This window comes from Haematobia irritans, chromosome 5 (genome assembly GCF_050003625.1).
Source record: "Haematobia irritans isolate KBUSLIRL chromosome 5, ASM5000362v1, whole genome shotgun sequence".
Taxonomy (NCBI): domain Eukaryota; kingdom Metazoa; phylum Arthropoda; class Insecta; order Diptera; family Muscidae; genus Haematobia; species Haematobia irritans.
Window position 1 is genome coordinate 163,249,427 of NC_134401.1, and position 27,134 is coordinate 163,276,560.

The following is a 27,134-nucleotide window of genomic DNA, read 5'->3' on the forward strand; positions in this document are numbered from 1 at the left end:
GAAATCTATTTTGTTTTGGCCTCAATAGATATATTTTCCCTTTTTATTTAAAAATATATTTTAAATCTCTCTAAATTTTTAGGACATACTATCAATTAATAAATTTGAATTAATCATCAGCAATACATCAGCATATGGTTTGTGGAAATTTTCCAACTAATCCCAATTTCATTAGAATATTCAACAGGAAATTAAAATTGTTATGTCATGAAAGATTTTCATAGCCCCACAAAACCATTTGGTTTGCCTATTAATTTTGATGTATTAACGATAAAATATAAAATGGAACATGTGTTAGACAAAAGGATCTTTCAAAGAAACCACACACACACACACGCACAGTCATATCTAAACCAAACTTTCTACCACTCATAATATATTCCGGCACATGTGGCCATGTTTAATTTAAACCATTTCCAGTATATCTACGTGACTTGAAGATATCATGGTAGGAAGATTGTCTCAGGGGCTTTTAATATTCAACACAATGTAGCTCTGACACACTTGAAGATCTTAGTAACCTGTGGATTTATGGTCATTTCTAGTCTGTATCTGCATTGTCCTTGAACCAAAGAATTTTAAACTTTTATAGTTTCCATTTGAATTTAAGAGGTTTTAAGGAAACGCTTATGGAAGCAATGGTAGAAGATTTTTTTTCTTTTAAACCATACAATGGTTATTCCTGGAATAAAGTAGGAGTAGGATGGAATTTAAAGACAAATATTGGCTGAGGTTCATTTCCCTTGAAATGGGACAAACGCAAACATCGAGACATGGAAAGATTGCACGTTGGACATTAAATTCTGATAACATTTTTCAACTAAAATGCCACATTCACTCAGAAGTGACTTTTTGAAAAATTTGACTTATCAAATTGGATAAAATTTCATTTTTATAGGAAATTTTTTTAAAAATTTTATTTCTATAGGCAATTTTGTAAAAATTTTATTTCTATAGAAAATTTTGTCAAAATTTCATTTCATTTCCATAGGAAATTTTCTCAAAATTTCATTTCTATAAGAAATTTTCTCAAAATTTCCTTTCAGTTTCATAAGAAAAATTTTCAAATATTATTTAAGAAATGTTGGCCATATTTCATTTTCGCAGGAAGTTCGAACAAAATTGTATTCCTAGAGGAAAATTTGTCAAAATTTTATTTCTATAAGAAATTTTGTAAAAATTTTATTTCTATAGGAATTTGTGGATTCCTATAAGAATTTCATTCCATAGAAAATTTTCTGAAAATTCTATAAGATTTTTTATACCCTCCACCATAGGATGGGGGTATATTAACTTTGTCATTCCGTTTGTAACACATCGAAATATTGCTCTAAGACCCCATAAAGTATATATATTCCGGGTTGTGGTGAAATTCTGAGTCGATCTGAGCATGTCCGTCCGTCCGTCCGTCCATCTGTTGAAATCACGCTAACTTCCGAACGAAACAAGCTACCGACTTGAAACTTGGCACAAGTAGTTGTTATTGATGTAGGTCGGATGGTATTGCAAATGGGCCATATCGGTCCACTTTTACGTATAGCCCCCATATAAACGGACCCCCAAATTTGGCTTTCGATTGCTCTAAGAGAAGCAAATTTCATCCGATCGGGCTGAAATTTGGTACACGGTGTTAGTATATGGTCTCTAAAAACCATGCAAAAATTGGTCCATATCGGTCCACTTTTACGTATAGCCCCCATATAAACGGACTCCCAAATTGGCTTGCGGAGCCTCTAAGAGAAGCAAATTTCATCCGATCCATATCGGTCCATAATTACATATAGCCCCCATATAAACCGATCCCCCGATTTGGCTTGCGGAGCGTCTAAGATAAGCAAATTTCATCCGATCAGGCTGAAATTTGGTACATGGTATTGGTATATGTTCTCTAATTGCCATGCAAAAGTTTGTCCACATCGGTCCATAAAACCGATCCGGTCCATATAAACGGACCCCCAAATTTGGCTTGCGATTGCTCTAAGAGAAGCAAATTTCATCCGATCCGGCTGAAATTTGGTACATGGCATTGGTATATGTTCTCTAATTGCCATGCAAAAGTTTGTCCACATCGGTCCATAAAACCGATCCGGTCCATATAAACCGATCCCCCGATTTCGCTTGCGGAGCGTCTAAGAAACGAAAATTTCATCCGATTCGGCTGAAATTTGGTAAATGGTGTTGGTATATGTTCTCTAATGACCATGCAAAAATTGGTCCATATCGGTCCATAATTATATATAGCCCCCATATAAATCGATTCCTAGATTTGTCCTCCGGAGCCTCGATCCCCAATCACACAAAAATTGGTCCATATCGGTTCATAGTCATGGTTGCCACTCGAGCCAAAAATAATCTACCAAAATTTTATTTTTATAGAAAACATTGTCAAAATGTTATTTCTGTAGAAAATTTTGTCAAAATTTTATTTCTATAGAAAATTTTGTCAAAATTTTATTTCCAAAGAAAATTTTGTCAATTTTTTTTTCAATGTTTATGTTTTTTTTTTAATTGTATTTCTATAGGAAATTCTGTCAAAGTTTCATATGAATACGAAATTTTCTCAAAATTACATTTCCATAGGAAATTTTCTCAAAATTTCACTTCCATAGGAAATTCTCTCACAATTTCATTTCTATAAGAAATTTTCTCAAAATTTCCTTTCAGTTTTATAAGAAAATTGTTCAAATATTATTTAAGAAATTTTGGCCATATTTCATTTCCGCAGGAAATTTGGACAAAATTATATTTCTACAGGAAAATTTGTCAAATTTTTTTTTCTGTAAGAAATTTTGTCAAAATTTTATTTCTATAAGAAATTTTGTCAAAATTTTATTTCTATAAGAAATTTTGTCAATATTTTATTTCTACTGTAATTTTTATCAAAATTTAAATTAAAAATTCCATTTCTTTAGAAAATTTTCTCAAAATTTGATTTCTACAGGAAATTTTCTCAAAATTTTATTTCTATAGGAAATTTTCTCAAAATTTGATTTCTATAGGAATTTTTGGATTTCTATAAGAATTTAATTCCATAGAAAATTTTCTGAAAATTTCATTTCTATAGGAATTTTCTTTAAAAATTTGAATTCTGCAAGATTTTTTTTTTAAATTGTATTTCTATAGGAAATGCTGTCAAAGTTTCATATGAATACGAAATTTTCTCAAAATTTCATTTCCATAGGAAATTTTCTCAAAATTTCATTTCCATAGGAAATGCTTTCAAAATTTAATTTCTATAAGAAATTTTTTCAAAATTTCCTTTCAGTTTTATAAGAAAAATTTTCAAATATTATTTAAGAAATTTTTGGCCATATATCATTTCCGCAGGAAATTCGGATAAAATTGGATTTCTACAGGAAAATTTTGTCAAAATTTTATTGCTATAGGAAATTTTGTAAAAATTCCATTTCTATAGAAAATTTTCTCAAAATTTAAATTCGGAAGGAAATTTTGTCAAAATTTTATTTCTATAAGAAATTTTGTCAAAATTTCATTTCTATAGGAAATTTTCTCAAAATTTGATTTCTATAGGAATTTTTGGATTTCTATAAGAATTTCATTCTATAGAAAATTTTCTGAAAATTTCATTTCTATAGGAAATTTTTTCAAAATTTGAATTCTATAAGATTTTTTTTTTTCAAATTGTATTTCTATAGGAAATTCTGTCAAAGTTTCATATGAATACGAAATTTTCTCAAAATTTCATTTCCATAGGAAATTTTCTCAAAATTTCATTTCTATAAGAAATTTTATCAAAATTTCCTTTCAGTTTCACAAGAAATTTTCTCAAAATTTTCTTTGTTTCATAAGACAATTTTTCAAAAAATATTCAAGAAATTTTGGCCATATATCATTTCCACAGGAAATTCGGACAAAATTGTATTTCTACAGGAAAATTTCGCAAAATGTTATTTCTATAAGAAATTTTGTCAAAATTTCATTTCTATAGGAAATTTTATCAAAATTTAAATTCGGAAGGAATTTTTAGTTCTCTAAGGAATTTTGTCAATATTTTATTTCTGTAGTAAAATTTTCGAAAATTTTATTTCTATAAAAAAATTTGGCAAATTTTCATTTCTACAGGAAATCGGTTTCACCACTCGTAAGGTAAAAATATAAATCCAATTAATATAAATGATATTTAATTTAAGGCACAAAAAAAACAGCTTTTTTCACAACACAACTATTTAATGCATATTCAGTGAGGCATAAAATTCAATTTCAGCCTTTTTGATTTTATTTAAGTTTTTTTTCGGCTTAAACCCCTTCAGAAAAAGGTGAATCGAATTAAAATTCAATATTTCCATTGGCTTAATAAATATTCTGTATACATTTATTTACCGCTAACCTGTCACGACCATCTACTATGGTCAATGGAAATGTGACAGTTCCTTAAATGCAAAAACTGATATGACAAATTTCAATTTGACCATCTAGAGAAAACCACTCAATATAAGAATTCTATCTCTTTCTGTTTATTTTTGTAAAAACAAACTTTTTAACACGTTCCTGCACTTTTCATTTCTTGTGTTTTTCAGATTTTAAATTAAATTTCGAAGGAATCAAAACACGATTCATTGCAGCAACTCAGCGCTCTCTAAGTGAAAACAAGACTACAGCAAATAAGCCACAGCAAAGGAACAGAATGAACAGAATTTCAATCAAATTGCTCTCATTCAAGGCCAGGCCGGTCAAGTAGCTTGGTGATTGATAATCTCGAGGAGGGTCAAATGTTTTTGGTTGGAGTTAACCAAGCGACAAGTGCATCATTGTACAGCGTACATTGTGGAATGACTGCATTGGCTGGAAATTCAATTTCCACATCTTTTTCACCAGTATCAAAAAGGATTCGTTTACTTTGGCACTTGACATGTGAGTCTGATGAAAACAAATCACTCTTGATCTTATCACGTCGATATGAAATCTCTGCTTAAATTGTAAACACACATACGGGATATAGTGGTGTATGCTTGTATATTATCGCAGAGCAGAGATGAGGTAAACATATGATGAAAGTAAAGGCCTTCGTGTAATAAAATGGGTTGGGTTACCAAATCAAAAATTAAAAGTATTCGAAAGTATGTCAATTAAAATAGTTGATGAGTCATGAGTCACTATATTCTATTAAAATTCGAGTATTCATTTACTTCTAATTGCTATGGATACTTGAGTCATTTTGGCAAACTCGGTTACCTGTATACTTTTTAAAAATCCTTAATTAAGTCATGTGTGCTTTCAATAAAATATGTGCTTGGGATCGTATGAGTTATATTAATTAATAATAAAATTCTTTTTTTTAGCAAAACCCGAATTGTTAAATAATTATGAGCTTTACATCAGGATATCCTTTAACTTTAGCTTTTTGCTAAATAATAAATCTTAAATGTGTGCACATGGAATCTATGATTTTTTGTTATATTAATAGATTTTCAGCTATTTTTGAATGAAAAAAAAAAACAAGCCTGTTTAAAAACACGTCCCTCATTTATATTGTGAATTCGATAATGGTACCTTCTTCATTCTTCAAAAAAGAAAATAAAATATTTCAAAGTATTCTAACCAAAAATGTTATTAGCCATGGGTCGACTCGAGAGGAATCGTTCCTCTAGATTGGAACTCGAATAACTTTACATATATTTTCTAGAAAATCCTGAATATTGTAATGAATGTAATGAAAAAACAAGCCTGTTTAAAAACACGTCCCTCATTTATATTCAAAAATTTAAAGTATGTCAATTAAAATAGTTGATGAGTCATGGGTTACTAGATTCTATTAAAATTCAAGTTTTCCTTTAATTCTAATTGCTATGGATACTTGAGTCATTTTACCAAACTCGGTTATCTGTATACTTTTTAAAAATCCTTACTTAAGTCATGTGTGCTTTCAATAAAATACGTGCTTGGGGTCGTATGAGTTATATTAATTAAAAATAAAATTATTTTTTTTAGCAAAACCCGAATTGTAACAAAATTTTGAGCTTTAGGTCAGAATATCCTTTAACTTTAGCTTTTTTCTAAATAATAAATCTTAAATGTGTGCACATACAATCTATGATTTTTTGTTATATTAATAGATTTTCATCTCTTTTTGAATGAAAAAAAAACAAGCCTGTTTAAAAACACGTCCCTCATATTCAAAAATTAAAAGTATGTCAATTAAAATAGTTGATGAGTCATGGGTTACTAGATTCTATTAAAATTCAAGTTTTTCTTTAATTCTAATTGGTATGGATACTTAAGTCACCTTGGAAAACACAGTTATCTGTATACTTTTTAAAAATCCTTACTTAAGTCATGTGTGCTTTCAATAAAATATGTGCTTGGGGTCGTATGAGTTATATTAATTATTAAAAAATTCTTTTTTTTTTAGCAAAACCCGAATTGTTACAAAATTATGAGCTTTACATCAGGACATCCTTTAACTTTAGCTTTCTGCTAAATATTAAATCTTAAATGTGTGCACATAGAATCTATGATTTTTTGTTATATTAATATATTTTCAGCTATTTTTGAATGTTAAAAAAACAAGCCTATTTAAAAACACGTCCCTCATTTGAACTGTAACTTATGTGAATTCGAAAAAAATATTCCGAAGTGTGCTAACCAAAAATTTTATGAGCCATGGGTCGATAGATTCGGTATGAGTTTTAATTTTCCAATAAATCTAATTGTTGTGTATACTGGAGCCACCTTTGCAAACTCAGTTAAATGTATTCTTTTTAAAAATCCTTACTTAAGTCATGTGTGCTTTCAATAAAATAAGTGCTTGGGGTCGTATGAGTTATATTAATTAATAAAAAAAGTGATTTTTTTTAGTAAAAATCGAATTGCTACAGAAATATGAGCTTAATGGTATATTAATCCCACTAAACTTTTGCTTTTTAGTATTTAATAAATTTTTAATGTGTGCAATTATGAGCTTTATGAGAATTATGAGCTTAAAAGTTTTCGAAAGTATGTCTAGTATGCTAGATTACATTAAAATTCAAATTTTCCCTTAATTCTAATTGTTATGGATATATGATCTACCATTACAAAATCGATTATGTGTATACTTTTTAGATATCCTTATTTAAGTCATGTGTGCTTTTAATTAAATGTGTACTTGGGGTCGTATGAGTTATATTAATAAATAATAAAAGTAATGTTTTCGATAAAAAAATCGAATTGTTATAAATTTATGAACTTTACATTAGGATATCCTTAATTGATTGCTTCTTGATAAATAATAAATCTTAAATGTGTGCACATAGAATCTACGATTTTTTTGTTATTTCAATAGATTTTCAGATATTTCTGAATGAAAAAACAGTTAAAGAAGCCTATTTAAAAACACGTCCCTCATTTGAACTGTAACTTAAGTGAATTCGAAAAAAAATATTCCGAAGTGTGCTAACCAAAAATTTTATGAGCCATGGGTCGATAGATTCGGTATGAGTTTTAATTTTCCAATAAATCTAATTGTTGTGTATACTGGAGCCACCTTTGCAAACTCAGTTAAATGTATTCTTTTTAAAAATCCTTACTTAAGTCATGTGTGCTTTCAATAAAATAAGTGCTTGGGGTCGTATGAGTTATATTAATTAATAATAAAAGTGATTTTTTAGCAAAAATTGAATTGCTACAGAAATATGAGCTGAAGGGTATAATCCTACTAAGCTTGTGCTTTTTCGAAGATAATAAATATTTCATGTGTGCACATTCAATCTTAGATTTTTTGTTATTTTAATAGATTTTCAACTATTTCTGAATGAAAAAAAAAAATTCATTACAAAGCCTATTTAAATACGTCGCTCATTCAAACTTAATGTGATTTGGATAATGGTAACTTCTTCATTTTATTTCTAGACTTTTGATTAACCATGTGAAAGAAATCTCAACTTTTTGAATCAAATGAAAATCTGTCGTACACAAAAAGTATGATTTTTTTTTTTTGACTATTATAATAAATGAACATTTTTTGCAATAAGACGTGTTATTTTGGTATTAACAGAAAATTTTCATGACAGGATTTTTATTTCATAATAAGGAAGACGGTGACTTGTCGCAATAACGAAAAGAAATCAAATTGCTACCAAGGCCAAACCTGTAGGGCCATGAAATTTTGCATAAGATTTCAGTATAGATTTCAGTGGCTGCCATATGTCCTCGATAGCTTTACGAAATCTATGTTTGAGAAATTCAATCGTTGCTGGACTGTTGGCGTAGATCTTATCATTTACGTAGGACAAAGTTACAAGGCATTGTTGGTCAATTATGGTCACCTCGAAGAGTTGAAGCTATTCTTGCAAATGAAGAATGGTTTGGATTCTTTTTGGGAATAAACTTTGTCCAGGTCAACGCCATGCAACTTTGGCCACAAAAACTCATTAATCAGCCCTTGCTAGCGCAGCTACCAATATTGAGCCAACCTAATTTTCCAAAAAAAAAGTTAGAACCAATGACCCCACCGAAACATAAAACTAGGTTAGATAAAAGTGGCAGCCCGATTTATTGCAAGGCTGACTTAGGGCGTTTTCGTTTCGCAAAAAATATGTTGCCCTGGTGTTACTCTACCTTTTTCCTCATGGTATTTTCCCTCAAATTAAAGTGTCATTCCAAAGTTATTGTTAATTCATAATGTTGTGAGGGATACAGGATCCAAAATCTATGACAATGTCCTTCATATTTGGCAATCAATTTCGAGAATGTTGCACATTTTTCTCCAATCGAAATCGCCATTAGACTATTCAGTCCATTGAGATAAACATACAACTAAACCAAAGGTTTACTCATTGTGGATGGGAAAGATTCTCAACAATAGCTCTTGATTTGTCAATGGAGGTCCTGATCATTTCAATGACCCAAGAATTAGACACGATGTTGTTTATGACCAGTTTTACTTTTTTGTTAACTGAACTTGCTAAATTTTGAGACTCTAGTTTTTATGAAAAATATGGCATAATGACGTTAATGCAATGCCGAACTCGAATGGACCCCTTAAGCTACATCAGCAATATTCTCGGTATTTCTTGAGTTACGAGTATGGGGTTTTATTTTTTGGCCTTACCTATCTAATTTTTTCAGCCATTTGTTTGCTGAAAGTTTGCGAAATGCAATTTTCACCATTATTTATTACAAAGATAATTTAAAAGTTTTAGTTGCATCAGTTGCAAATTTTTCGAAAAAAAACACTTGTTGGAAATCCCTTTATATTTCATTATTCGAATATGACACACATATTTAGTACATGGGGTTGTATAATTTATTTTAAATATAACACTTATTAATGTGTACCCGGGGTTGTATGAGTTATACTAAGTACAGGGGGTGGTATAATTTATTTTAATTCAAGAAAAAAAAAATTAAATTTAATAAAAACTCGAATTGATACTGATATATCGCGCACTTTCAGTGATCCAGTTATTTTTCTGCTTTCTAATAATGGTTAAGCTAATTATGTGTGAAGGCTATGCTATAATAAAAACGTTTATCATATTAATATGTACCATGGGTTGTATGAGTAATTTAATTTAAATTAAAATTTATCTTTTAATATAAAAATAATTGATTCCAATGAATTGATTTCAGACTTGAGCATAATTCCTCTTACAGCTTTTGATAAACGTTCAATAGTATACGTGTGCCTTACGCGCACAACTTATTTTTCTGATTGATATTTTAAACATTTTGGCAAACTTTTCTATAGAAACAAAATTTTTTAACTGTTATGTTCTATACAAATTTTTAATATTATTTTTATATTCTCACAAAAGTTGGTTAAAATTTAGTTTTTAAAGAAAATTTTGTCAAAGTTTAGTTTTTATAGAAAATTTTATCAAAATATGCTATAATAAAAACATTTATAAAGATGATTCCAATAAATGTATTTAATTAAAGTGTCATATAAATGGTAGTAAACGAGTAGGTAAAATATAATACGATGGTAAATAATTGTTGCGAGTTTATCATATTATTATTCATGCAAGTTGTAATAGGAAATTTTTGGATTAACTATAAGTTTTATGTGTATATAATATTTTTTTAAGCACCATAAAAATTTGTGTTTTCGGCCTTTTTGTGCCCACCAAAAAGGCCCATTAAATATCTACGGGAAGAAGTTGTAAATAATATAAATAAAAGTACATGTGTTTAAGTACATAAGAACATATACAAACATGATTACAAAACACTAACAGTTTCAGTTTATATATCATACATAATCGCACCATATTTCCACTGTAAACCATATACGAACCATTTGGCAGTTCAAACCAATGTTTAATGTAGTTCACATTTTCCTGGAAAAGTGTTGCTTAACCAATGTATTCTCATTCCATGCCAGGTTTCTTTTTTCATCGGATTAACTTTATAGTAATGGACCAGAAGGTGAATTGGGAAAGTTGTTTAAATTTTAATGTACAACGGACTTTCTTTTTCGTCCGCCCGAAGCTTTTCTTTGAATTATTGAGCAAATATGTAAATAAATGCCATGATATATACCGGAAAGAATGTACTCGAATAGGCTGATGATTGCAGGTTAACATACATCTTCATGTGATTGAATTGAGTCGTTGTGAAAAGATGTCAACGTCAAGAGGTAAATATTGCTTTATTTGATTTCAATTATTGGAAAATTCACATCAATACCAGGGATGCAGTATAATAGGACTATTTTTGTACATATCCATGGTATTGGTATTGGTATTTTTTTTCCCCAATAAATCATTATTTAAAATGGTTGAAATTTATTTTATCCCCATAAGTTTGAAGAAAATTAAGAGTACCATAGGTTGTATAAGTTATATAAATTATAATTAAAATTTAATTTTTCCATACATAGTAATTGATTTTAATAAACGAATAACTGTTTTGAATAAGTGCTGGATATGGCTTCCAAAGGTACTTAAAAGACACATTGTGTGCAGGATACCTTTTGACCCATGGTGTATAAAATCTTTGGTAACTTAAAATCCTTCAAAAATGATTTATTGATTAATTTTGGTTAATTTATATAAGGACATTTTATCGGGAGAAAATTATAATTTTGCTTAAGATTAAAATTAAATGTTTGATATTAATTACGTTGTTCTAAATCCATTTTGAATAATAGGCAAGCTATTTTGAAAAATTTGATTCTTTTCTGAATGATATTAAATTGATATTGAAAGGCATTTAATGCCATTACAGTTTACTGTTTATATGCATTACGGAGATGTTTCGTTTCCTCATGTGTGCATTAGGAGTAATATGGGCCATGGGTTGTATGAGTTATTTTAATTTAATTGAAAATTAATTTTTTGCCATCAAATTAATTGATTTCAATTTATGAATTTCATAGATGAGTACAGTTCTAAATTATAATCGTAATAAAAGCTCATATGTTTATGTGTACATTATAATATCTTCTCTTGTTATCAAAATTCATTTAGCAACGAAATGTGTGAGAAGTATGTGAGTTTTTGCAATATTCTGAAAAATTTTCGATTTTTTTATTTTTTATTTGTATTATACCAAATAGTCTTAATGGAATGAAATTTCAAATTTATAATAATAAAATTATTTAGTAAAATAAACCAGGGATCCGGAGCGGAGCGGAGCGGAGCGTGGAGCGGAGCGGAGCAAGCCCTTTTTTTGCCGGAGCGGGAGCGGAGCGGGAGCGGCATTTCTAAAATCCGGAGCGGAGCGGGAGCGGAGCGGTTTCCAAATGAAAAACCGCTCCGCTCCGAATAAAATATTACTTGAATGAAATGTGTAACTTTGAAATTACACTGTGTAGGTAATTTCAAATTTAGCTAGTACTTAGCGTAGTGTGAGTAAACGTTTAAAATGTACGATATGTATTTTTGTACGTACGTACATTGGGGAAAACACAACGTGTTTTTTAGTAATTGTTTTCAAAAACGGCAAATGTCAAAATATATATCTAGTATGTGTTGTAAAAGTAACAACAGTACTTTCGATCAATTCCATCCCGTATTACTACAAAGATGTTTGTAATGAACGTCAAATAAATGCAATTAAACGATCTTATTTATACTTAATTTTTTAGTTTTCTACACTGAAAAAAATATTGTCGTGAAGTCAAAGATTCCATGTCCTTAGAATAAGAATGCAAATTTGCTTAACATGGAAGACGCATTTCTCTAAAATAAAGTTATTTTCTTGTCCAAAAGGCAATAAACTTTTGAATGAAGTTGTAATGTCCTTATAATTAAGTGATTTTACTTAAAAATGTGTATCATAACATGAAAGATAAAATTTTTGAGGTAAGGTCAACGTGACTTTAATAATTAAGAAAAATTCTTTAAAATTAATAAAATTGTCTTTAAATTTGTTTCCTTTTTGCATCTTGCCTACAAAGCAACAAATCGTTAAAAAATAAGACATGTTTTTCAACACTTTATTTTAAAGACGCCTTTTACTTGAAACATAGCATAATTTCTACTGGAAGTCGAGTCTTAATATGGGAAAAAAATAACTCGTTAACTCGTTTTTAAAGGATTTTGATAACAACTGACGAAAAAAATCTAAAAAAATGAAAAATTAACATTTGCTTCCTAGAAGAAAGTACATAACCCCCAAATTTAAAAGAGAATTACGTCTGTAAAGTATCCTTACTTGTATTCTCCGCTTCTTTGGCTCGGAATTAATACCCAAACTGTTAAAGTATAGACAAAATCTTTGGAACCGGGCATGCTTTTTTTCATTCACATTTGCTTTACTATTGTACTATATCCTAGCATTCTCTTATTTCTGATATTAGTTCTCGAAAATTTAATTAAAATTATGGATAGTTTCAATTTTAGTTGAAAAATGTGCGCATATACATTTATTATACAATAAAGGGGAAAAAAGCGAAATTAGGTACCATTAGATCTGAGTAAGAATATTCGTAGGTATACCACGGACTGATGTCGATGGAGGTTGTTGCAAACATAAACATACACACACACATTACAAATATAACAAAACCTCTTCTCTACGTCTGTTGCAAAACAAAACAAGTATATACGGCCGTAAGTTCGGCCGTATATACTCATGAACTGCGTAGAAACTTCTTCTAAACACTGCCATCCACAATCGAATTACTTAAGTTGCGGTAACGCTTGCCGATGGCAATGTATCTTAAAACCTCCTAACACCATCTTCTAAATTGTATGTAAGTCCATACGTGGTATATATTAAATCAAAAAAGAGCGATCCAATACGTATATAATTCAGTTTGACAAAGTAGACATACAATTTTGACAAAATTTTCTACAGAAATAAAATTTTAACAAAATTTTCTATAGAAATAAAATTTTCACAAAATTTTCTATAGAAATAAAAATTTTGACAAAATTTTCTATAGAAATAAAATTTTAACAAAATTTTCTATATAAATAAACTTTTGACAAAATTTTCTATAGAAATAAAGTTTTGAAAATGATGAAAATTTGATTATGAACCGAATAAAATGTTAACAAAATCTTCTCTACAAATAAAATTTTGACAAAATTGTCTATAGAAATAAAATTTTGACAAAATTTTCTATAGAAATAAAGTTTAGGTAGATTATTTTTGGCTCTAGTGGCAACCATGATTATGAACCGATTGTGTGATTGGACCAATTTTGGTATGGTTGCTAGCGACCATATACCATATACCACGTTCCTAATTTGAACCGGATCGGATGAATTTTGCTCCTCCAAGAGGCTCCGGAGGTCAAATCTGGAGAACGTTTTATATGGGGGCTATATATAATTATGGACCGATGTGGACCAATTTTTGCATGGTTGTTAGAGACCATATACCAACACCATGTACCAAATTTCAGCCGGATCGGATGAAATATGCTTCTGTTAGAGGCTCCACAAGCCAAATCTGAGGGTCCCTTTATATGGGGGCTATACGTAAAAGTGGACCGATATGGCCCATTTTCAATACCATCCGACCTACATCGATAACAACTACTTGTGCCAAGTTTCAAGTCGATAGCTTGTTTCGTTCGGAAGTTAGCGTGATTTCAACAGACGGACGGACGGACGGACGGACGGACATGCTTAGATCGACTCAGAATTTCACCACGACCCAGAATATATATATACTTTATGGGGTCTTAGAGCAATATTTCGATGTGTTACAAACGGAATGACAAAGTTAATATACCCCCATCCTATGATGGAGGGTATAAAAAAACTTTCGGAGAGTAGTTACTTCTACTCTGTGTATAGACTTTCAATTCCAATCAGCGTTGCCGTTTTGGTCCGATCGGACCAAAATTGGTCCAAAAGATTTCTAATTTTTAAATTTGGTCCGATGGTCAGACCAAACAGAATTTGGTCCATTTTCATAAATTTGGTTTCTATCACATATTAAATAGTAGATGGTGCACCGCAAAGAATATTGTCGGGAGGCCAAATATTTCACATGCTTAAAATACGAATACGAATACGAATTTTGCTTAGAATAGAAGACGTATTTCTCTGAAAAAAAGTTTTTCCTTGTCTAAAAGTCTCTAAACTTTTCAATGAAGTCTGTTTGTCCTTATAGCTAAGTGATTCGACATAAAAATGTGTATCCTAACATGAATGCAAATTTCGTTTTAATGAAGTCAAAATGGATTTAATATTTCTGAAAAAATCTTCAAAATTAATAAAATATTTCAACACATTGTTTTAAAGTCATTATACCCTAAACCACATAGTGGTTAGGGTATAATAAGTTTGATCTGCCAAAAAATGTGCCTACAAGAAATATTGATTTTAGACCCCATAAAATATTTACCGATCGACTCAGAATCACCTCCTGAGTCGATCTAGCGCTTGGCGTCCGTCCGTCCATCCATCCGTCTGTCCATGTATTTGTTGTTCACAGGATTTCGGTCGCAATTATTAACCGATTTTGATGAAATTTGGTACAGGGAGTTTTTTTGGGCACAAGGACGAACGTTATTGAATTTGGAAGAAATCCGATCAAATTTAGATATAGCTCCCATATATATGTATTGCCCGATTTCGATGAATGGGGTCACGTTGCACTTTTTTTACTAACCGATCGTCGTCAAATTTAGCACAAAATAATCTTCTGTATCACCCTTTAAGTCTGAAAATTTCATCGAAATCGGTTCAGATTTAGATATAGGTCCCATATATATGTATCGCCCGATTTTGTCAAATTAGGTCATAAAACCCTTATTTATCAACCCATCTTACTCAAAGTTGGCGAAATGTAATCTTCTATAGCACTAACTATATGTGCAAAAAATCATCGAAATCGGTTCAGATTTAGCTATAGCTCCCATATATGTACCGCCCGATTTTTCTAAATAAAATAAAACTCAATTGAACAAATAATACAATGTTTGTACTATAATTTTCTCGAAGAGGAGCGGAGCGGAGCGTGGAGCGGAGCGGAGCGAATTTTTTTTTCTCGGAGCGGAGCGAGGAGCGGAGCGGTTTTTTTTTCTCCGGAGCGGGAGCGGAGCGGAGCGAAAAAAATGGACCGCTCCGGATCCCTGAAATAAACTATTTTATAACACATGGAATCTTCGAATTATTTGAAAGCGGAGATAAATAATTCTGTTCTGACCGAAATAAAATTGATATTGAAATAAATTTGATGCCAAGACGCAATGATTTTGATATGAATTTCGGAAATGTATGCTTTCCCCATGTGTGCATTCCTAGTCATATGTACCATGGGTTGTATGTGTTATTTTAATTAAAATTAAAATGACTGTTTTAACACAAAAACAATTGATTCCAATGTAGGGATTGCATACTTGAACACAATCCTTCATACAGCTATTGATACATGTTTAATGGTATATGTGTGCATGAGAACGACTAATTTCTCTGATTGACATTTTTCAAATTGGCAATCTCATGATATTCCTTTATATTTCTTACAAAATTAAAAGTGGTTAAAGTGTAATTCATTTTGGAGAAGGCGGATGAGGAATATGGTAGTTCCAAAATGGCCGTCCATCCAACCATCTGGAAGTCCAAAAGGCTCTGCCCAAATAAGTTTGACAAACTACTTTTTCCTCTGTTGATTAAGCTACTCCTGCTGTTGAGTCAACGCATGGTTTTGATGGTATTCGCCTTCATTTAAATTTTAGAGCATAATCTCAAAGGTTATTTTAATTAATATACCACCGATATATAATGTGTTGCTGTCCGAATTGAAATTAATATTGAAATGAATTTGATGTCAATACAAGTTTCTTTTTACATGAATTTCGAAAATGTATACTGTCTCCATGTGTGCATCGTATTAATATGTACCATGGGTTGTATGAGTAATTTTAATTTAAATTAAAATTAATCTTTTAATATAAAAATAATTGATTCCAATGAATGAATTTCAGACTTGAGCATAATTCTTCTTACACCTTTTGATAAACGTTCAATAGTATACGTGAGCTTCCTGCGCACAACTTATTTTTCTGATTGATATTTTAAACATTTTGGCAAACTTTTCTATGGAAACAAAATTTTTTAACTGTTATGTTCTATACAAATTTTTAATATTTTTTTTTATATTCTCACAAAAGTTTGTTAAAATGTAGTTTTTAAAGAAAATTTTGTCAAAGTTTAGGATTTATAGAAAATTTTATCAAAATTTTATTTTATAGAAAATTTTGTCAAAATTTTATTTCTATAGAAAATTTTGTAAAAATTTTATTTCTATAGAAAATTTTATCAAATATTTATTTCTATAGAAAATTTTGTCAATATTTTATTTCTATAGAAAATTTTGTCAAAATTTTATTTCTATAGAAAATTTTATCAAAATTTTATTTGTATAGAAAATTTTGTCAAAGTTTAGTTTTTGTAGAAAATTTTGTCAAAATTTTATTTCTATAGAAAATTTTGTCAAAATTTTATTTCCATAGAAAATTTTATCAAATATTTATTTCTATAAAAAATTTTGTCAACATAGTATTTCTATAAAAAAATTTGTCAACATATTATTTCTATTTATTTATTTTATTGTATAAACATTGACTCTATGAAATAATTGATAAATAATTTATTGCAGTCCGAAATGAAATTGATATTGAAATGATATTGATGCCCAAACTTATTTCTTTTTATATGAATTTCGGAAATATTTCCGTTCTCCATGTGTACACTCACAGCAATATTGTACCATGGGTTGTATGAGTAATTTTAATATAAATTAAAATAAAATTTTTATCACCAAAATAATTGATTCTAATTAATGGATCGCGAATTTGAACTCAATCCTTAATATTACTTCTGGAAAATGCTCAAAAGTATATGTTTGCATAAGAAGGACTGAATTATCTGATTAGACAATTTTAGAATGGGCAAAATTTTTTCATTCATATATATGTATTTATTGCTATATTATAAAGAGTTGTCACCTATTACAGAATGATAAGGACTATGTGATGGAAAAATCATCAGTATTCATAGTATCGAAAGTATTGAGCATGAACTTTTTTAAAACCAATATTAAGATTTTATTAGAGAAGAAACTTAGTTTAAATTTTAGAGCAGAGTCCCAATGGCGACTTCTAATAATAGTCCACAGAAAAATTTTGTATATAAAATGATGTTGTTTTCCAACTAAAAAATATTATGTGGCACAGAAAATAGTAGAATGGCTCATCAATAAATGTTTGCCTTTCATATTTAATACCATTTTCGCAGTTGTTCAGGTTGGCACCCTGTTAGTTTTTAAGTTTCATGAATTGTAAAATACACCCCTGAATTATAACGATATCTGAAAAAATGACAAATGACTTATCGAAACTTTCTCTTACTTACTCTCTCGCTCAAATACCCGAAGGTACGAATACCCCCGCCAATAAATTAAATTTTAATTTATTTCTTTTAAAACCCGAAATTTAATTGTGTTTTTATTTATTTCCCCCCTCATTGATAAATTATTTTATTTAATTCCCCGCCTTTTCATTGGTCCTTCGAGCCGGATTAAACCGCCCGAGATTTAAAATAAAATAATTTATCATTGAGCTTCTCTTTTTAGAGCCCGAAAATCAATTGGTTATTTTGGTATTTTTTACCCCCTAAATTATTGGCTATCACCATTGTTTTCCCCTATAATATTCATCATACCAAGGTAAGGTTGTTGACATTTATTAGTGGTGAAAATAAAGTAAACAAAAGTGCAAGAATATCAATAAAATAAAAGAAATAATAAATACAAAGTCACTCTTTCGTTTGCCTGTGTGTTGTTGTTGTATTTTCATTTGCCCATACGCTTTGGTTTCTAACAACCAAACGAAAACAACAGCTTGCATTATTACCCCCACTCCCGTCTCTCTTATCAAGTAGTGTGGTTGACTGTTATACGGACATACGTGTGTGTGTTGCATTCAATTGTACTACATGTTGCATTGCATGTTCGAGTGAGTTGTAACTGAACATTGCACAGTGGGCCCGATAGGAACAAAAGTTGTTCATTAAATAATTTTGAAAATTATTTTACATTGAAAAATAAATATTCAAATTAATTATTTTAATTAATTAATTATTGAAAAATATTGCAAGTAAGAGGCAATTGTGACTATTTTGTATAATAAATTAAATTGATATCGAACTAACCCCGTAGTTTCGCCCGTTTGAAATATTTTTGATTCTTGCACATTGTATCGTATACTAATACGTAGTTTTGCTGCACAGTGGTGTTGGTAAGACCAAAATTGAAATATTTTTTAATTTACGAAAAATATTCAAAGGCATTAAATATTTGTTTATTGCCAATAATAAAAAAAAATCATAACTTTTTTTAATTTTTTGAACCCTATTTACGTTTGTTGTTGGAATTGAGTTCTGCAACCCCGTTTTCATACCAAATTAAACTTTTTACTCGGAATTTGAATTTTATTGAAAATAATAATGTCTGATATCAAGAATTTGATTAAAAGCGCAGACCGCTTAATTGATTTGGATATGTTCGTGACTTCGCTCAAGGAGGATGATCACACCGTCCACAGCCTCAACATTCATAAACAGGAAATTATTCGACTTTGGGAGAATTTCCGTGAAATTTATGAGGAATTGTGTGACACTATGGGTTCTAGTGATGATATTGCAAAAGTTAAGGCAAAATATATCGCAACATATAAGACGTATGTGCGTGGACTAGCCCTTATTGAGTCTTTAATTGAAAAGCTCAATGTGAAGAAGAAGTCTTCTAGTTCATCCCTTCCAATTCACCTTCCCCCTTGTGATACTGAGATTTTTTCTGGTGATTATAAATCTTGGCCTACGTTCAGAGACATGTTCTCTGCCCTATATAAAGATAATGAACATATCAGTAATATTCAGAAAATGTATTATCTGATGCAAAAGACGGAAGGTGAAGCCCGCGATATTATCAAAACATGTCCGATTACTAATGAGGGTTTTCAGATGGCTTGGCAAAATTTAGTCGATCGTTATGAGAACAAAAGGGTTCTTGTAAACGCCCAACTCAAGATTTTATTCAATCTTGCACCCGTTTTAAAGGAATCTGGCCCCTCTATTAAGCAATTGCAGCGTGCTATGAGCGACTGCATAACTAATTTGTCTCTTTTGGGCATTGATACGAAGAATTGGGACGTTATATTTGTTTTCATATGTTCCACCCGTCTTCCTGAAGTTACCCTAGGACATTGGGAGCAATCTCAAGGGTCAAGTTCTGACCTACCTAAATGGGAAACAATGGATAAGTTTTTGACTGCTCGGTATCAGACCCTTGAGTCCGTCTTTGACATTAAAGGCGCCCATAATATTTCGACGTCTTCTGGTCCGAGTTATGTAAGAAAACCTACTAGCCCAAAGAGAAAGTCAATTACTAATAATAATGGTAATAGAAGTTTTAAGAGCTTCTCTACGATTATACCATCTAATTCTCAGCAGAAATGTCCTCTTTGTTCCGAATCGCATCCCCTACGATTATGCGAAGAATTTCTTCAAATGTCGGTTAACAATCGATTGGAAACCGTCAAGCGACTCAAATGTTGCACAAATTGTCTAGCTTCGTCGCACACTTTTAGCAATTGTAAGAGCTCAAATATATGTTTCTTCTGCAAACAAAAACATCATTCTCACTTGCATAGAAGGGAATCCTCAGCACAAGTAAGTCGAGATTCGAGCTCACGACCTGGAATGACCCGCGATATGGGAAATCCAGCCCGATCAGCTTCTGACGATGTTCCTTCTACATCAGAGGCTGCCCGTTCGTTGCAAACTTTTGCAACTGCTATGGAAACATCACAGTTTTCTACAGTTCTTTTGGGAACTACTGTGGTAGATTTGTGTTGTCATGGCGTGAAGTGTTCTGCTAGAGCATTGATCGATCCTGCCTCGCAAGCAACTTTTATTTCCCGAAAGTTGCAGAAGAAACTTGCTTTGCCGATATTCCCAGTTACTTCTGCGAATATTGTTGGCCTAAACGGCACGATATCGGCGAAGTCTACTAATGTTTGTAGGATCTCTTTGTGCTCCCCTATTGACCCAACTTTTGAGTTGTCGACAGATGCGTATGTGGTTGACAAGTTAACTGGTCGTTTGCCTACTTATTCATTGTCACAGCTACTAGATGTAGATCTGCCCGAAGTCACGATGTGTGATCTAAAGTGTTCTCATATGGACCTTTTACTGGGTGGTGATATATATTCTCGGATAATGCATACTGATGTTCATAAGCACCCTAATGGTGATCTTATTGCCCAGAAATCAGTTTTCGGTTGGATCGTGACTGGCAAAGTCTCCCAAACCAAGCCCCTACAGTCGGTGGTATCATTTTACAGCCACATAGAGTTGAATGATCAACTTGCTAGGTTTTGGGAAATCGAAGATGTACCGAAAGTATGCACTATGTCAGAAGAGGATAGATGGTGTGAGGAATTATACCTACGAACGACTTATCGTAATGATAATGGTCGATATGTTGTTTCACTGCCTTTTAAGCGTGAATACCCCAAAGATTTGCAACTTGGTTTGTCCCGGAATATTGCCATTTCTCAATTTAAGCGAAATGAGTCGCGGTTAATGAGAAATCCCGAGCTAAAGATTCAGTATGACAGGGTACTACAAGAGTACGCTGATTTGGGACATATGACCATGGTTGATGAGAATAAGGTAAATTCTTCTAATACTGTGTATTATTTACCCCATCACGCTGTTTTCAAGCCTGACAGCGCCACCACTAAATTACGTGTGGTGTTTAATGCTTCCAGTGTCACTTCTAATGGCGTTAGTCTTAATAACGTATTGTATACTGGACCCGTTCTACAAGCAAATCTAATTGTTTTGATTCTCCGATGGAGATTATTTAGATTTGTCTTCAATGCCGACATCGAGAAGATGTATAGGCAAATTCTGATTCATCCCGATCAGGCGTTATATCAGCGAATTGTTTTCCGTCTAGCCCCTGATGATATAATCCAAGATTTCGAATTGAACACGGTCACATTTGGTGTGAACTGTGCCCCATATCTTGCTATTCGGACCCTACTTAGACTTGCTGATGACGTCGAGGGTGAGTTCCCGACTGCTGCGGAGATAATACGTTCGCAGATGTATGTCGATGACATTTTGGCAGGAGCTCACAGTTTAGATGATGCCATGAAGAGCCGTGATGAACTTATGGAAGTTCTAGGTTCTGCTGGGTTTAATCTAAGAAAATGGACTTCTAATGTGCAGGGTCTTTTGTTAGATTTACCCCCCGAATATTTATTGGATAATGACTTTTTGAATATTTCCAATGAAAGTACCGCCAAGACTCTGGGTTTACGTTGGAACGCTGGAAAAGATGTTTTCTTTTTCAAGTTGGTTTCAGCCCCTACTAGATCTTCCGTCACCAAACGAGCTGTTTTGTCTGAGATAGCTAAATTGTTCGATCCAGCAGGTTGGCTGGCCCCTAAGATAATAGTTGCTAAGATTATAATGCAACAAATTTGGAAGGACAAAACAGATTGGGACGAATGTTTGAAACCCATGACTCTGAATAGATGGTTTGCGTTTTTGGACGATTATAGTGAAATCGAACGGATAGAGATCCCCCGATGGGTTGGTTTCAGCCCAGACCATGAAGTTCAGCTTCATGCATTTTGTGATGCTTCTGAGAAAGCATATGCGGCTTCACTATACGTCCGAATTAAAAACGCCCCTGGTGATTATGTCACGCATCTGCTCGCAGCACGAACTAAGGTAGCGCCAATCAAGGTTGAATCCTTGCCCCGTTTAGAGCTCTGCGGTGCAACTCTATTGGCTGATATGGTTGAGACTATTCGCTCCGAGCTGAGTCTCCCAGAAATTGAGACATTCTATTGGACTGATTCGACGATAGTTTTGTCGTGGCTTCAGAAGCCCCCGTGCCACTGGCCTACGTTTGTTGCGAATCGAGTAGCTAACATCTCTACGAAAATCGGTACTAGTAATTGGCATCATGTTCTGTCACACGATAACCCCGCTGATATAGCCTCGAGAGGTTCTTCAGCGCGCGATCTTCTAACAAATAACCTTTGGTGGAAAGGTCCCGCTTGGTTATGTCGCCCTCGCTCCGAATGGCCAAAATCTACGTTTAGAATCATGACGAATCTTGAAACTAAACCGATTCAAGTCAATTTGAACCAATTATCCCCTCCTGAGGATATTTTGGCCCGTTTCTCTGATTTATCCAGAGCCCTAAGAGTTTTGTCATATGTATTCAGATTCTTTCATCGAATACACCCGAAGTTTAAATCGACACAGACGCATTCATCCTTCAACTTGGAACAGGGTGAGATCAACTTTGTGAAAGGTCGTCTTGTTGTCCTCTGCCAGCGTCGACATTTCCCTGAATATGTGGCGCTGGAGAACAATGCGCAGTTATCTCGAAAGAGCCCTCTGTTGAACTTCAATCCGTTTATAGATTCTGTTGGATTTATGCGGATGAATGGTAGACTTGCGCGTTCCCCTACTCTCACCTATGACGAGAGATTCCCCAAAATTCTACCCTATGATGCCCGGTTTACCAGATTGTACCTGGAGTACATTCACAAGAATACGGTGCATGGTGAAAATGCATTAATGTTGAGATTAATGAGATTGGAATTTTGGGTACCCAGATTGAAGAATCTCGTAAGGACAATCATCCATAATTGCCGTGCATGCGTATTGTTTCGGAAGAAAACTGTAGACCAAATTATGGCCGCTCTTCCCCCTGAGAGAACTACACTGTCTCGCCCGTTTACATGCACTGGAGTCGACTTTGCAGGCCCCTTTGATATAAAGACCTACATTGGTAGAGGTTGCCGTATCACTAAGGGATATGTGCTTGTGTTTGTCTGCTTTGCGACTAAGGCAATTCATTTGGAAGCGACAAATGACATGTCGACTGATTGTTTTATTGCTGCGTTCACCCGATTTTTCTCCCGAAGAGGCTGCCCTTCTAAGATGTTTTCGGATAATGGGACATCTTTTGTAGGAGCTTCTAATGTTCTTGGTAGAGACCAAGCCCGATTTCTCGCTGAAGTGAAGCAAAATTTTATTTCGCTTAACGCCTTCCAATTATTAGAATGGAAATTTATTCCCCCTGGTGCGCCACATATGGGTGGTCTTTGGGAGGCAGGAGTTAAGAGTTTCAAGACTCATCTTAAGAAAGTGTCTCACGCTCAGAAGTTTACTTTTGAAGAGTTCAGCACAATGCTAGCTAGAATCGAGGCATGCCTTAATTCTAGGCCCCTTAGTCCTATGAGCGATAATCCAAACGATTTGGCTCCTTTGACCCCAGGACACTTCCTTATAGGTTCTGCCCTTCTCTCCCCACCGGAGCCCGACACGGCAATTGAGTCGTTAAGTTATGTGAATAGATGGCAGAAACTTAAGGTCCTTTCTCACTCTTTCGCCAAAAGGTGGAAAGAGGAATATCTCGTTGAACTCCATAAGCGAAATAAGTGGAAATTTCCTCAAAGAGATTTTGCCGTTGGTGACCTGGTAGTAATCAGGAAAGATAATTTGCCTCCACCAGAGTGGAAAGTAGGTAGAATCGAAAAGATCTACTTAGGCCCCGACAACAAAGTGCGAGTTGTTGACATCAGGGTTGGAAATTGTACTATTACAAGGCCCGTTGTCAAACTCGTACTACTACCTGTTGATGGACAAAATTAATAACCATTTCTTTTCTTTGTGTGTGTGCTGTCCCATCTTTTATTTTCGTATTTCCAGACATGTCTGGCCCATCACGTCGTCTCAAAAACGAGCGCCCTGAGGTAGAAGTGGACGTCGCCCAACCAAAGAAGAAGTGTGGTGAGGTGAGATGCAAAGTGTGTCTGCAACCACACGCACTCCGCCTTTGCCCGCGTTTCCGAGCTATGGACCCTGCAAGACGTCGTAAAGCCGTAATGCAATTCGGCTATTGTTTTAATTGCTTGGCGGAGTCACACAAAAGGACTGATTGCAGGAGTCGGGAAAGGTGTATGGAGTGCTGTGGTGAGCACCACACAATGCTCCACCCCAGATTTGTTGGGAATCAGCGGAAGCGCGAAGATCCCCCCAGAGCCGTCGCTAGTCGACCCCAAAAGGTGAAGAAGGCTCCTAGAGCTATCAGACAGCCACCGCAACGTGACTCCCATCAAAGGCGCTCCGATGATGCTCGGCGCCGCAATAATGCCTCCAGGAGGGTAGCACGAAACCCAGAGACCCAGCAGCAGAGAACCATCAGTGGACGATGCACCTGTGGCCACAATCCGACCAACTCCACCACAGTTAGCCCCAATACCGGTCATGGGCCGGCTACTATTGTGATTCACGTCCATTCTGGGTCCCACTGAATTTGAATTTATTTATTTATGTTTTTTGTATTTGTATGTCCATTTGAATTGTAAATTGAATTCTCGTTTTTTATTGTCCCCTAGCTCCTGCTTGCCCCTATGTTGCATTCCTGCAAGGGGGGCGGGATGTTCAGGTTGGCACCCTGTTAGTTTTTAAGTTTCATGAATTGTAAAATACACCCCTGAATTATAACGATATCTGAAAAAATGACAAATGACTTATCGAAACTTTCTCTTACTTACTCTCTCGCTCAAATACCCGAAGGTACGAATACCCCCGCCAATAAATTAAATTTTAATTTATTTCTTTTAAAACCCGAAATTTAATTGTGTTTTTATTTATTTCCCCCCTCATTGATAAATTATTTTATTTAATTCCCCGCCTTTTCAGCAGTGTTCACTGACAATAGCCCGTAACAATTATATTTACTGGAGTCCAACACGAACTAAGTGTTTCCTACTAAATGACACAAAAATGTATTCACAAATCAAATTAATTTCAATTTACGGAGAATATTCACTTGACATTTCATGTAAATTTAATTTTCACTCAAAAATTAGGTCATTCGCAAAATTTTGCATAGATCACCAAAAATGAAAATAAAATCTCCACGGTGTATGGTCCCAGCAAAGACCACAGTCAACAATGGCTAGCAGCTATCATACCATCAAAATCTGAACCACTAGAGTAGAGAGAATTTTCTATGCCACTCAAGTGTTCAGGAGGACATTGTCACATTTATTTGCCCAGTGAATTGCCGTAAACACAATAAAATCCTCCAAACAGTAACTATAAAACACTTTTGTCCAATCATGGTAGTTTATTTAAAAGAGCTCGTTTTTCGGTCAACCTCATCCACAAGAGGATAAATGAGATAACGTGAAGGATATTAAGACAACAGCTGCATTTGACCTTATATAAAAGCGGTTTTATACGGACACACACGTATGGAATATAAACAAGAATGAAACGTTACTGTGTAGTAAAGGATTTGTGGTATATTTCTCTCAGGACTCAGAGAGATTATTAACCGGCGAAACAGGTGTATAATGGCTAGGTAATAATTTATGGGAGTACTTTTGTACAAGGATTGGTGGACAGAAAAAATATTAATAATTGAGACTATATTCAATTTGTGACAAGGAAATGATAAAAAAAAATTAAGAAAAAATTATTAAAAAATATAAACACTAAAAATGTTTGGGTATCGAGATATGGGTTTCCCATTTTTATTAATAGATGACAAAATTTTTTATAAAAATAAAATGTTGAAAAAATTATATAGATATAAAATTTTGACAAATTTTTTTTATAAAAATAAAATATTGACAAAATTTTTTTATAGAATTAAAATTTTCTACAGAAATATCATTTGACAAAAAATTCTATACAAATAAAGTTTTGACAACTAATTCTATAGAAATAAAATTTTGACAAAATTTTCTATAGAAATAGAATTTTGGCAAAAATTTGCTATAAAAATAAAATTTGGCAAACTTTCTATAGAAATAAAATTTTGACAAATTTTTCTATAGAAATAAAATTTTGACAAAATACTCTATAGAAATAAAATGTTGACAGAATTTTCTTTAGAATTAAAATTTTGACAACATTTTCTATAAAAATAAAATTTTGACAAAATTTTCTAAATAAATAAAATTTTGACAAAATTTTCCATAAAATAAAATTTTGACAAAATTTTCTATATAAATAACAATTTTACAACATTTTCTACAGAAATAAAATTTTGAAAAAATTTTCTATAAAAAAAAAATATTGATAACATTTTCTATAGAAATAAAATGTTGACAACATTTTCTATAGAAATAAAATGTTGACAACATTTTCTATAGAAATAAAATTTTGACACAATTTTCTATAGAAATAAAATTTTGACAACATTTTCTATCGAAATAACATTTAACAAAATTTTCTATAGAAATAAAGTTTTGACAACTATTTCTACAGAAATAAAATTTTGACAACATTTTCTATAGAAATAAAATTTTGACAAAATTTTCTATAGAAATAAAATTTTGACAAAATTTTCTGTAGAAATAAAATGTCGACAAAATTTTCTGTAGAAATAAAATGTCGACAAAACTTTCTATAGAAATAAAGGTTTGACAAAATTTTCTATTGAAATAAAATTTTGACAAAACTTTCTATAGAAATAAAGGTTTGACAAAATTTTCTATTGAAATAAAACTTTGACAAAATTTTGTATAGAAATAAAATTTTGAAAAAATTTTCTATAGAAATAAAATTTTGACAAAATTTCTATAGAAATAAAATTTTGACAAAATTTTCTATAGAAATAAAATTTTGACCAAATTTTCTATAGAAATAAAATTTTACAAAATTTTGAAAAAATTT

General features: G+C 32.3%; 2 protein-coding genes across 6 annotated transcripts in view; one reads left to right on the forward strand and one right to left on the reverse strand.

Annotated features, from left to right (window-relative positions):
- The window catches only part of SLO2 (slowpoke 2), a 744,153-nt gene that overhangs the window by 466,713 nt on the left and 250,306 nt on the right, over positions 1 to 27,134 (reverse strand). The window lies entirely within an intron of this gene.
- On the forward strand, positions 17,951 to 25,046 carry LOC142241071 (uncharacterized). The gene is made up of 2 exons (XM_075312807.1): positions 17,951 to 18,075; positions 24,153 to 25,046. The coding sequence occupies exon 2, from the start codon at positions 24,155 to 24,157 to the stop codon at positions 24,755 to 24,757; it is 603 nt and encodes a 200-aa protein (XP_075168922.1). The 5' UTR covers positions 17,951 to 18,075; positions 24,153 to 24,154; the 3' UTR covers positions 24,758 to 25,046.